The 12,540-nt window shown below is 40.6% G+C and overlaps 1 protein-coding gene across 9 annotated transcripts in view; it reads left to right on the top strand.

Annotated features, from left to right (window-relative positions):
* NOX1 (NADPH oxidase 1) overlaps positions 1-12,540 on the top strand; it is a 42,743-nt gene that overhangs the window by 9,175 nt on the left and 21,028 nt on the right. For 2 of the 9 annotated variants that reach the window (XM_029929740.1, XM_029929746.1), the window contains exons 2-7: positions 3,062-3,157; positions 7,508-7,618; positions 7,844-7,928; positions 8,268-8,419; positions 8,521-8,702; positions 8,790-8,922. In XM_029929740.1, the coding sequence (XP_029785600.1) occupies positions 3,062-3,157; positions 7,508-7,618; positions 7,844-7,928; positions 8,268-8,419; positions 8,521-8,702; positions 8,790-8,922 (759 nt within the window). Of the gene's footprint in view, positions 1-3,061; positions 3,158-3,871; positions 4,834-5,881; positions 6,104-7,072; positions 7,743-7,843; positions 7,929-8,267; positions 8,420-8,520; positions 8,703-8,789; positions 8,923-12,540 lie in introns of those variants that run through there. The other 7 variants (XM_029929744.1, XM_029929745.1, XM_029929742.1 and 4 more) reach the window with 7 other exon arrangements.

Here is a 12,540-nt window from a genome sequence, read left to right as displayed (position 1 = left end):
TCATCAGGTGATGGACATTTAGGCTCTTTCCATGATTTGGCTATTATTGACAGTGCTGCAATGAACATTGGGGCACATGTGCTCCTATGCATCAGCACTTCTGTATCCCTTGGATAAATCCTTAGCAGTGCTATTGCTGGGTCATAGGGGAGTTCTGTGGATAGTTTTTTGAGGAAACTCCACACTGTTTTCCAGAGCAGCTGCACCAGTTTACATTGCCACCAACAGTGTAGGAGGGTGCCTGTCTCTCCACACCCTCACCAGCATCTATAGTCTCTTGATTTGTTCATTTTAGCCACTCTAACTGGCATGAGGTGGTATCTCAGTGTGGTTTTGATTTGTGTTTCCCTCAGGTCTCAAATCCCCTTTTCTGCTCCTGGATCAATTTCTCTCTCTTTTTTTTTTCAGCTTCCTCTTTTGCTATAACTATATCTTCTAATTCACCTATTCTCTCTGCCTCGTCAATTCTTGAGGTGGCTGCCTCCATTTTATTATTCACCTCATTTATAGGCTTTTTTACTCATCACACCTATTTTCAAAGTTCTTAGTCATTGTCTCAGTTGCTTCTTTGATGCTTTTTTCAACCCCAGTGATTAATTTTATGACAAGTTTTTTACATTCTCGATCCGGTATGTTGTCTAGATCTGCCTTGAGCAATTCTGTGGCTGTGACTTCTTCCTAGAGGTTCTTCAGGGGAGAGTTCCTTCATTTTTTCATTTTTGCTAGTTTTCTGTCTCTTATCAGCTTTAAAAAGCTCATTGTGCACTGTGCACCTGTTAATATTGCTCTGTTAAGGAAGCTTATTGACTGTCCAGGGCCTGTCATTTCAGGAAATATTCTTTTAATGGTGTCTCTCAGTTTCTCTTATTGTGCCTTTGAATATTTTATTTCCCTACTCAGCAATATATGGGGCTCGCCGTCATGAACACTTTGGCTTATTTCTTGGGGTAGCCCTAAGAAGGAGAACAGACAGACAAACACAGAGGGAACAGAAGCACAAAATGCACAGAAAAATCAAACAAAGAAACAAATTAAAAGGGGGAAAGGAAAGAAAGAAAATGGAGAGGGAAGAGATGAAAAGAAGGGAAGAAAAAAAATAAAGGGGGTCAGAGACAACGAAGGACAATGGACAGTCTCAAAGTGTATGACCAGTTGAGGGGAGAGATAAGGATGAGATACAGGAGAATATATCTGGATTGCAAGAAAGAACCACAGCTATAAAAAGGATCTCTCTCTGAATGCCCTGTGGTTACAGATAGGATGATGGGATCCCTCTGGGTCCTGGGACGAGATTTTTCTTTTCTCTAGAGACAGTTTATAGCAGTTTTAGCTGCTGGTTTTCTTCCCTTCATCTCTCCACGGTTCTCCGTGAAAGGGGCTCCCTCCCCTCTGCCCCTCCGGGTCCCACTCCATTTTTATCTTCCCCAGTTTGCAATCACACACCTATGAGGCTGTCTTCTTATTGGACTCTGTCCCTTTTCCTCCCACTCTCTTGCCTTTCAGTGTCTAATGGCTTCAGTCCTTCATGGTTTTAGAGATGCAGGCTGGCAAGAAAGTACAGAGCTCCCTACTTCTCCACCATCTTGCTGGGATCCCCTCCCTTCTGTCTTCTGAACTACTGAAGCATCCTGTGTCTTTCACCTATCTTTTCCTATTAGGATCAATGAATTTCCAAAAGAACCTCAGTTCTGGAAAGGGTGTAGGGAGAAATGAATTGGCGAAGCCAGCCTGGCAATGACACAAGTCTCTAGTTAGCATTTATTGAGCTTCTACATGCACCAACCATTGTATTAATCACTTCACATGCATGATTTCACATAAGCCTCACAGCATTGCTGTGAGGTAGATATTGTTACTATTCTCACTTTGTAGGAGAAGAAACTAGAGTTCAAAGAAGTCAAACCACATGTCAGTCTAAGATTACAGAACAAGAAAGTGGTGGAGCTAGAATTTGAGCCAAAGGAGTTTGACTCTAATATCACTTTAAATCACTATGCTATGCTGCTAGAGGTGTGTGAACAGTCCAGATATAGGGACGCTGAATGGGCCATGTCCTAGACTAAAGGCCCTCTACTTGTGGGACTGAGATAGTTCTGATCCATCCTGAGGTCAACAATATATATTAGGGGCATCCTAGTGCCCTAGAGTCCTGCTCAGTTGCAAACTAGCACATCCAAGCTTGGGCTAAGGCCATGTTGGTTGGTTTCCAAGGTTGCAGTGGGGTCCAAACTGTCCCTTTGCTCAGCGCAGAGACAAAGCTTAAGATAGACAAAAGCAGTCTTAAGAGCTCAAATGAGTCCAAAGCAATGGTAGGTTATTTTGAAAATATACTCACAATCTAAAAACAAGAAAATGTGTGTCAGGGTATAATTAAAGAGGCAGGCCCATCTGGAATGGTTTAGTCTCTTTCAGATGGGTATTGTTATAAATGTTAAATTTATCCCCTGTTTCTTTAGAAATCCATTTATTCACTTATTGCCATCTTTCAGTTGCAATAGTTTGAATGCGCCAGTCCAGAAGTTGGCAAATGTTTCTTGTAAAGGGCTAGGTTGTATATATTTTAAGCTTTGCAAGCCATATGGTCTCTGTCACAGCTACTAAATGCTTCCATTGAATCATGAAAGCAGCCATAAACAATATAAAAATAAGTAGGCGTGGCTAAGTTCCAATTCCACTTTATTTAAGGATACTGAAATTAGAATTTCATGTGATTTTCACATCATGAAATATTCTTTTTCTTTTCAGTTTTCCAACCCTTTAAATGTATGAAAACAAATAGAAAAGTAAAAACCATTTTTAATGTGTAGGCTGTACAAAACAAGTGGTGAGCTACATTTGGCTCATGGGCCTTGATTTACTGACCCTGGTCATTAGTATCTAATGCATGTTTTGAAGTACTAACAGTCTGAAAGTAAGTTAGATTCTAGAGGGATTGTACTCATTTAAAATGAAAACAAACACAAAATAGCCAAAACGATGACAATATGTCCTATTCCTTACCTATTCCTTCCCATACCCAAATTTTACTTTATTCTTTGCTTGTTTTTTTGTCTTTCTCTAGGCTACTTGGTTGGGACTGAATGTTTTCCTGTTTGTGCATGCCTTCCTGTCATATGAGAAAGCCGATAAGTACTTTTATACAAGAGAAATCCTGGGAGTGAGTATCACAGTTGTGATATGGGGAATCTCTGGGGTTTTTCTTATTTTTGTTGTTATTTGTGGCCTCAGCTCCTTTGCGACACAATGCCCTGATTTCTTCTAGGGCTTAAGTTCCCAGAAAAATACAGGATGCCCAGTTAAATTTGAATTCCAGAAAAATAAATCATTTTTTGGCATAAGTATATTACAAATGTTGCACAAGACATATGTATACTAAAAATTATTCATTTTTAAAAATCTGAAGTTCAAATGTAGGGGGGAATCCTGTATTTCTGTTCACTAAAATCTGAGAGCCCTATGTAGGGCACACTCTCCAGATCCAATAATAAAAACACCCAGTAAACAAAACTATTAAAGCAATCATTTTCAAATTGGTTTCCACAGAAACCCAAGTGCTCCTATAGGGTGCGAAGGGAAAGCTAACTGGGTAGTGCTACTGCCCCTGCCTCTACTTCAACCAAAACAGCCTTTATCTGTCTTATGGACTCCTGCTTATGGTTTTAAGAAAGAGTTTGATTTAAAACAAGTAAACAGGAGCATCTGGGTGGCTCAGTCAGTTAAGCATCCGACTTCCGCTCAGGACATGGTGTCGCAGTTCATGAACTTGAGCCCCACATCAGGCTCTCTTCAATCAGCTCAAAGCCTGCTTCTGATCCTCTGTCCCCCTCTTTCTGCCCCTCCCCCATTTGTGATCTCTCAAAAATAAACATTTAAAAATTATAAAATAAAACAAGTAAACAAACAACTTGAAACCCACCGCTGTGGACTGATCTCACAGAAAAATACCTCTCTATGAAAAAAGAGGGATGCTTAGGTACTCTCTGGGGTGGGCCTGAAGAAAGGAAGGGTACAGGTGACAATAACAGGATGGAGAAGGCTATGGAAATCACAGGTCAAGAACAGAAGAGGAAGAGCGGGGGATGGTAGGGTACATTGGTGTGGAGGTGACCAGGAAGATGCATGGAGGTAGAGAATGATTCTCTCATGGGCTCAGCAGTCTGGCCACTATCTGATTAAAAAAGCAAATTTGACTGCTGACACTAGTCAGGTTTTCAGTAGTAAGGGATTTGGTTAAATCACTTTCATCTTGATTAGATCATTAGCTTTCCACAAAGACCCTTCTAATGTACATGCTTAATGACAGCTTGTCCTTTAAAAAAAATCCTTCTTTTCTCTCTCTAATCAAAGGATTCATGTTGAGATCACAACCAATTTGAACATATTGTTCATGATGTATTTCACCCTGCTGTTTTCCATTTTAAATGTTGATCCTTGAACCTTCTTTGGAAATTATAATTCCAAAGGAAGTTTTAATTTATTTTAAAAATAGCCTTTTATTAAGAGAATGATGCAATAAATGTGACTAGTTATTAAGAGCTTAATTGCTTTATGACCAAAAAGTCAGCCACAGAAAAATGAATCATGCTGCTATCCTGTGGACATTTTGTTCACTTCATTTTTAAAATTCTTCTCTATTAAAAATTTAATTATAAATAATACTACTTTAAGTGAGATCAAATTATACTGAAGTATATAAGTAAAATTGAAAATTGACCTCCCATCTCATTCCGCAGACACAACCACTGTTAATATTTCTGGTGTCATGTCTTTGTAGAAACATTGACATATGTTCACAGATGCATCAGACATACAGGTTTTATTTTTGTTTTACAGGTAGGTATTGTTCTTATTCACTTAATTCCCTGTATCCAGTAAAATTTGTCCTTTTTTTGGTGTACCATTCTATGAGTTTTGATAAACACAGTAGCAAATAGGTTTTTGTTTTAGACAAAACAGGGCTCACATTGTAGATATTGCCTGGAAATAGCTTCTTACATGTAATGTATCTCAGATATCTTTCCATGTGAGTATGTACCCAGTGGTGTGCTGGAACTAGCTCATACCAGCTCACAACAGTCAGTTTTATGGATCTCTTCCCACCCTGTATTCAACGCTGTTCAGTAACATGAAGCTGGTATCTTGAAATCTCCCATGGTAGGAATATTTACATCATGTCAACTAGCAAATGCTGGATATTAAGAGCTTCCGACACTTCCCCTGAAAGTTAAGCATATACCATTGCTACTCCACTGCCTATAGCTTTCATCCTTTTAAGAACATAGAAGTCCATGGCATTGATGTGCCATAATTTATTTAATCATTCTGTAGTGCATTTCTTAAATTTGTGCTTCCTCTAGGAAAATATTATAGAGTTATTTGATTCACTGTGAAGCAGAGCAAATAAGCAACAAAAGAAGCAGTTTAAGTTTATAGTCGATAAGGGGGCACCTGGATAGCTCAGTTGGTTAAGCATCCATGTTCAGCTCAGGTCATGAACTCATCGTTCTTGAGTTTGAGCCCCGTGTCAGGCTCTGTCCTAACACCTCAGAGCCTAGAGCGGGGATCCTGCTTTAGATGCTGTATCTCTCTCTCTCTCTCTCTCTCTCTCTCTCTCACCTCCCCTGCTTCTTCTCTCTCTCTCAAAAATAAATAAACATTTAAAAAATTATAGTCAATAAGTCATTAAGGACAGCAAGAGTTGAATTAGAACATCCGGTAATGTTGCTACTGAAAAGTGAAAAAAAAAATGGGAGATTTCAATGTATTGCAATGGTGAAAAAAGATGTCCCCTAAAAAGAATTTATCCCATACAAATAGCCCCTACCGAATATAGAGCTGTGAAATTGTAGTCTTATATTTTCCATTCACTTGCCAATTTCAGCTTTAAGAAACCTCTGTGACTCAAATAAGCAATCTGTGTGAACCAATATGGAAATGGAAGATCTTTGAGATGAGCAGAGAAAATTTACTCAGAAATGGAACAGGATGTCTCTCTCAAAAGCACTCAGAATCTGACTCAGCAGATGGAGAAAACAGAGGTCCTATGAAGGAATGAGAAATGGAAAACAGTGGGGCAGCTCTATTCACTGCACTGCCTGATGTTGTAAGCCATTATGAAAGTTAGGCAGATCTTGATCTGGCTTGATGTCACGTTTCTCTGGATTTAGGTTGTATGGAAAAATAGTTTTTTTGCTGAAAAAAATTACTAGAAAAAAGCCAAGAAATTGTTTATTCTAACCCACGTTCTTCCTTCCAGCCAGTTGCTGATAGCAAACATGTAAGGCTGGCTAAAGTGCAACAAAAAGTGGAACAAAAATTGCCTGGCTGCTGCTGCCACCTTTGCTGCTATCAGGAGACTGTCACATTCAATAGCCTGCCGCCCCAAGTACTTGGAGCTGACTCAGAGAGAGTTGCACAGAGTTAAGGAGAGAAGTTAACAACCACGGAGTTGAGCATATTCTGTCTGGTCTATACCTAACCAAACCTGTTTTCAGGCTAAATACTTCTTTGAAGCACTGTTTCCTTATCTCTTTTTTTGGCAGCTTCTACTGCTGGATCATACTGATCTTGATGTATGTTACCTGGCCACCCAAGGAAATCAGTTTGAAATTCTGTTCTCAGAAGTTCTCCCTTCTCCAATCTCTACCTGAGTTTAAATTTTTTGTTCTGAGGGGTTCATTAGTTTTGCTTAATGTTTATTCAATGATTAATGACATCTTAAATATAAGTGGTTAAATTTTTTATTGTTTATTTATATGATTATTACATGCTTATAATTACAACATTAAATAATAGAGAAAAGAGAAAAAATAGTCACCATCTGTACTTATACCTCTAAATATATAAGCTTTACTTAAAATGCAAATAAAAATATATAGAATCTTTAGGGCACCTGGGTGTCTCAGTTGGTTAAGCATCTGACTCTTGATCTCCGCTCAGGTCATGATCTCATGATTTGTGAGATTGGGCCTGGTGACAGTCTTTGTGTTGACAGTGTGGAGCCTGCTTGGGATTCTTTCTCCCCCTTCTCTCTCTGCCCCTCCCCCCCAGGAAATAAATATACATTTAAAAATAATTAATTACTTAAACAAACACTAAAAAATACATACACTCTTAGAGATTGTTTTACAAATGACAAACAATAATGTAATAATTGAGTGTGTTAGGCAAAAGTACTCATTGCTGAGTATTACATTGATAGAGTGTATTTGGCTTTTTTTCTGATAGACTGCATTTTTTAACATGAAATTAAATCCTGTTCTCTATCATATTGCACAAATATTTCCAAACCACTGTCATGAAAATTTCTCAATTTGTTATTAAGATCAGCAAATTTTCTGTCACTTGCAAACAGAGAGTCTAGACTGATTGTGCTAACTACTGAGCAGGAGGTGAGGAAGACGTAGCCCTGTCCATTCCCAGGTCTCAGACAAGTGGACTGGGCACATGCTCACCTGCTAGATGATGATATGAAACAACTGATGATCTCTTCTCTCCTCTGCTCTAGTCGGCATTGGCCTGGGCCCGAGCCTCTGCTCGCTGCCTGAATTTTAACAGCATGCTGATCCTGCTTCCTGTGTGTCGAAATCTGCTGTCCTTCCTGAGGGGCACCTGCTCAGTGAGTCCCAGCGTCTCTTAGGTCAACAACATTCACATTAAAGACAAGAGATCCCGAACTCCTCACTAGGACAACTTAATATCTAACCCCTAGGAATGGAAACCAAAGGGGTTGGCAAGGGTGGGTGGGTATAGATATGCTTTGTTTAAAACATGTTGGTTATGTGTTACTGAATTTTATAAAGCTTCCTGTTGACACCGAATCTTGATGACTTCTCATTTGTAGTTTTGCAGGCGTAGCCTGAGAAAGCAACTGGATCACAATCTCACCTTCCACAAACTGGTAGCATATATGATCTGCCTACACACAGGTAACTGAGGCAAACCACAAAATTGCAAGGCCCCAGGCATTCATAGTGTAGTTTCATTTATCTATGCATGTAGACATTCAGAATGTATTTATCAAACACCTGGCTCTACTTGACATGCATCCTTGTAAGCCTATTTTCACAGAACTTACATTAGATTCTTTTGGTAACAGAATAAGTATTAAAAAAATTGGTTCTCTTTGCAATCAAGATTTATTTGGCACCTTCTGTAGACTTGGCATTCTGCTAGACACTATATATAGGATTCTCTTTTTCTAGTAGGGCATGCCTGCCATGATGTTTCTGAGACACTTTTCAATTCCCTTTCATATTTCTATTTAGCTATTCACATCATTGCACACCTGTTTAACTTCGAACACTACAGCAGAAGCCGACAGGCCACAGATGGATCCCTTGCTTCCATTCTTTCTACCCTATCTCAACAAGAGAAAGATGAAGATTCTTGGCTAAATCCTATTCAGTCCCCAAACATGGTGAGTTGACATATGGAGAAGCATCTGGGATTGGTCATGAGCAGGAAGGGCATGGTATGCGTGGTACACATTGTGTCAGGATGAAATTTCTCCTTTCATAGACAGTGGAGCATGTGACATTTACCAGCATTGCTGGTGTCACTGGAGTGATCATCACAATAGCTCTGGTTCTCATGGTGACTTCAGCTATGGAGTTTATCCGGAGGAGTTATTTTGAGGTCTTCTGGTATACTCACCATATTTTTATCATCTACTTCATTGGTTTAGGGATTCACGGCATTGGGTAAGGTCTTCAAACCCTCATTCTCATGCCCCAGCCCCTGGCTTTGCATAATTCTTGGCCCCAACTGTCCTTCTTTGTCTGTCTCAGCGGAATTGTCCGGGGTCAAACAGAAGAGAGCCTAAATGACAGTCATCCACACAGGTGTGCAGAATTTTTCAAGCAGTGGGATAATCATGACTCCTACTGCAAGCATCCCCGATTTGAAGGGCTCCCTGCTGAGGTAAGAAGCTCACAGACAGGGACAGACTCCTGTCAGGAGTTTTATTGTTATTGTTGTTATTATTACTCTTATTATTGATACCATTATTAGCTCAGCACTGTGTTGGGTCCTTTGGAGGATATATTTGCAAGTTTCCTACCACTAAGGAACTCCAATATCAATGGCAACAGGCTAGGGAGTTATCAGTAGTAGGGATCCTGAAGATAACAAACTAATGGTTATTGCATGTTGTTAGACCCTCTCCCAAAGTAATAATGATACCTCACATTATTATTATTGTTGTTGTTATTATTATTAAAATGTTTGTTTATTTATTTATTTAGAGGGAGCACAGGTGGGGGAGAGGCAGAGAGAGAGGAAAACAGAATCCAAAGCAGACTCCAGGCTCTGAGCTGTCAGCACAGAGCTTGATGCAAGGCTTGAACCCACACACCGTGTGATCATGACCTGAGCCAAAGTCGGATGCTTAACTGACTGAGCCACCCAGGTGCCCCAATACCTCTATTATTAATAATGTTTGCCATATGACAAGTTTGCTGTGTAACAGGATTGTCTCATTTATACATAACAATAATTTATGAGGTAGATACTTTTTTGTCTCCATTGTGAGACAATAGGACTAGGATTCAAAGAGATTAAACTGCCAGGTTCCCACAGTAAGTAACTAGTGGAACTGGAATTCAAGCCCAGGCCTTTCAGATTCCAAAGACTGTGCTTTCAAACTGTACTGTACCAAAGCTTAGCTGTGAAATCAAGTCAATCTTCTTGGGTGGGGGGAAGCATTCTTTTCTCCCAGCTTTTTTTATTAATAGTTTATTACCAACAATTGACAAATAAAACTTAGGTATTTGAAGTGTACAATGTGATGAGCAATGCATGCATATTTTGTGAAGTGATCACCATAACGAGATTAATTAACACATCCATCACCTCCCATAGTTACCATTTTTTTTGGTAGTGATAATGCTTAAGACCTACTCTTTTAGCGCATTCCAAGTATGCTATACAGTATTATCAACTATACTCACCATGCTTTACATTAGATCCGCAGAGCTTATTCATCTTACGATTGAAGGCACATACCCTTTTATCAGCATATTTCTAACACTCCTCCCCGCCCCTCCAAGGCCCTGGTTAACCACCTTCCTAGTGTCTGTTTCTGTGAGTTTAAATTTTAAAAAATTTTTTGATGTTTATTTATTTTTGAGAGAGAGAGAGACAGAGTGCAAGTGTGGGAGGGCAGACAGAAAGGGAGACACAGAATCCAAAACAGGCTCTGACAAGTGCAGAGCCCAATGCAGGGCTTGAACCCATGAACTGTGAGATCATGACCTGAGCCGAAGTCAGATGCTTATCTGACTGAGCTACCCAGGCACTCCAAGAAGCATTCCTGAAGTCAGCTTGCCTTGGTGTTATAAGTACCTGTTTGGAAATTATTATTAAATAGTGGGCATTCAAGAAACTGGGTTCCAGGGAACCCGAGGTGTGCCTCGGGATAATTATTGTGGATATCATGGTGTACAATTGCTTGCTCGTAAAATACGTTAGATGGAGGAATAAATGGAAGGAAGAGGTTGACTTGTGGTTCTGCAAAGTGCTCTGAGGGCTATTAAATTTTTTAAATCATTAAATCAGTTGCAGAATTAAGAGCAATAGCTCATTCCTCATCTAAAACGGGAATAATATCTTTTAAAAATCCCCTGAAGTTGGCATTTCAAATTATTTGGTAAAAAAGATGTATCACTCAGTAATGTTTTTGAGATAATAGGATACCCATCCAGGAAAAAAGCTGAATCTTTATTCTACACTCTGCACTAAAATATGAACCAAGAATGCATGGATCAAGGATTTAAATGTTAAAGAAAAGAGGGAAATCATAAAAGCATCTTAACACCAAATGGGAAATTTTTAATACCAGAGGGTTAGCAAAAATATTCCCTAAATAAGATTTTAAAAGACCTTGAGAGGAGCCAAGATGGCGGAGAGGAAGGGAGCTCTGTAAACTTCGTCTGCCCCATCGATCGAACTGAGAAGGACATTACTCTCATCTGCAAGAGCGGAAGGAGAAAATACGGACTCCAGAAGGAAGAGAACCTGAAGGATACCTGAGTGAGTGAGTGCGAACTGGGGAGATTGGAAAACGGGCCAGCCCGAGACGGGCAGGGGAGGTGGCAGCCCCAGCCCAATGCGGGGCAAACGCGTAGAGCCCGAGACAAAGGGAAGAGACAGAGAGACTGAACACGCTCATAGTACTGTCTCTGGGGAAGAGGTAAAGAACGCTTAACTGCGCTTGGAGAAGCTCACTCCATAGGTAACTGCTGGGTAGCCTAAATCCCAAACCCAGTTGGCTCAAGGGAAGAAACAGCTTCCAGCCCAGCACCATCTTGGGAAGGAGTCAGCCACCACTGTAGTGGTGGTGTCAGGGGTGCTCACTTCGACCTCGGTTTTGGGAGTGGGAGCACGCACCTCATTTCCACGGCGCATCTCGCACCCAGCATTGGCCGCGCGAACCCTGAATCCTGGGTGCCAACAGGGGAAAAAAAAATAGCCCCCACCTCTACACGATCCCAGCAGAAAGTCGGTGGCGCTAGAGACCTGGGTGCGCGCCCAGGCTACAGGAGCTCACAGCTCATTTTCAGCAGCTCCCAGTGCCACCTCCGGCAACAGCTATGCCCTCATTCCTCCCCCAACGCTAACACGATCCCTGCCGGGGGTTGGATCTGCGACATTGCGCAGGCACATCACCTCCTGCTGCGCATCTCGCCCCAGGCAGGGGCAGCCGAAATTCCAGCCTGAGCCAAAACAAATTGATTCCTCCCCTTAAGAAGCCAGCAACCAAAACAAAAACATCTCATCTGTGGTAGCATAAAAAGTGCATGGACTGGAACTTTGAACCGAGGCGGGCCTTGAAAATACAACTTGGCTCAACCGTGGCAAAAGGAGTCCAGACTCATTAGAGTGGCCTACAGTTCATAGTTCAGCAAAGCTTGGAGTGACGCCTGCCTATCTAATCTCTGCAGACACCAAGGGGGAGCCTCAGAGAGCAGCCTCCAAGACCTACCACATCAAACCATGCCTATCCTAGAGGGGGAGCTGCCATTTTTGTTTTTTTTTTTTAGTTGTTGTTGTTGTTGTTGTTGTTGCTTTTTTTTAAATAATTTTTTCTTCTTTTTCTTCATTTTTTTCTTTTCGATTTTTCTGTACGAATTTTTGAATGTCTATTTCTTTTCCCATATTTGGGAAATTCTCAGTTATAATTTGGTCTAGTATCCCTTCAGGCCCTTTCTCTCTCTCTTCCACTTCAGGAATTCCTATGATACGGATGTTGTTCTGCTTGATTGTGTCACTCAGTTCTCGAATTCTCCTTTCCTGCTCCTGGATTAATTTCTCTCTCTTTTTTTCAGCTTCCTCTTTTGCTAGAATAGACATTCAAATTCAAGAGGCACAAAGAACCCCCTTAAGACGTAACACGAATCGGCCTTCAGCATGACATATCATAGTGAAACTGGCAAAATATAAAGATAAAGAGAGAATTCTGAAAGCAGCTAGGGAGAAAGGGGCCCTCACATACAAAGGGAAACCTATCAGAGTGGTTACAGACCTATCTAATGAAACCTG

The sequence above is a fragment of the Suricata suricatta genome, chromosome X (genome assembly GCF_006229205.1).
Source record: "Suricata suricatta isolate VVHF042 chromosome X, meerkat_22Aug2017_6uvM2_HiC, whole genome shotgun sequence".
NCBI lineage: Eukaryota > Metazoa > Chordata > Mammalia > Carnivora > Herpestidae > Suricata > Suricata suricatta.
Note: the sequence above shows the minus strand (reverse complement) of the source record. Positions and strands in the feature narration are given on the sequence as shown.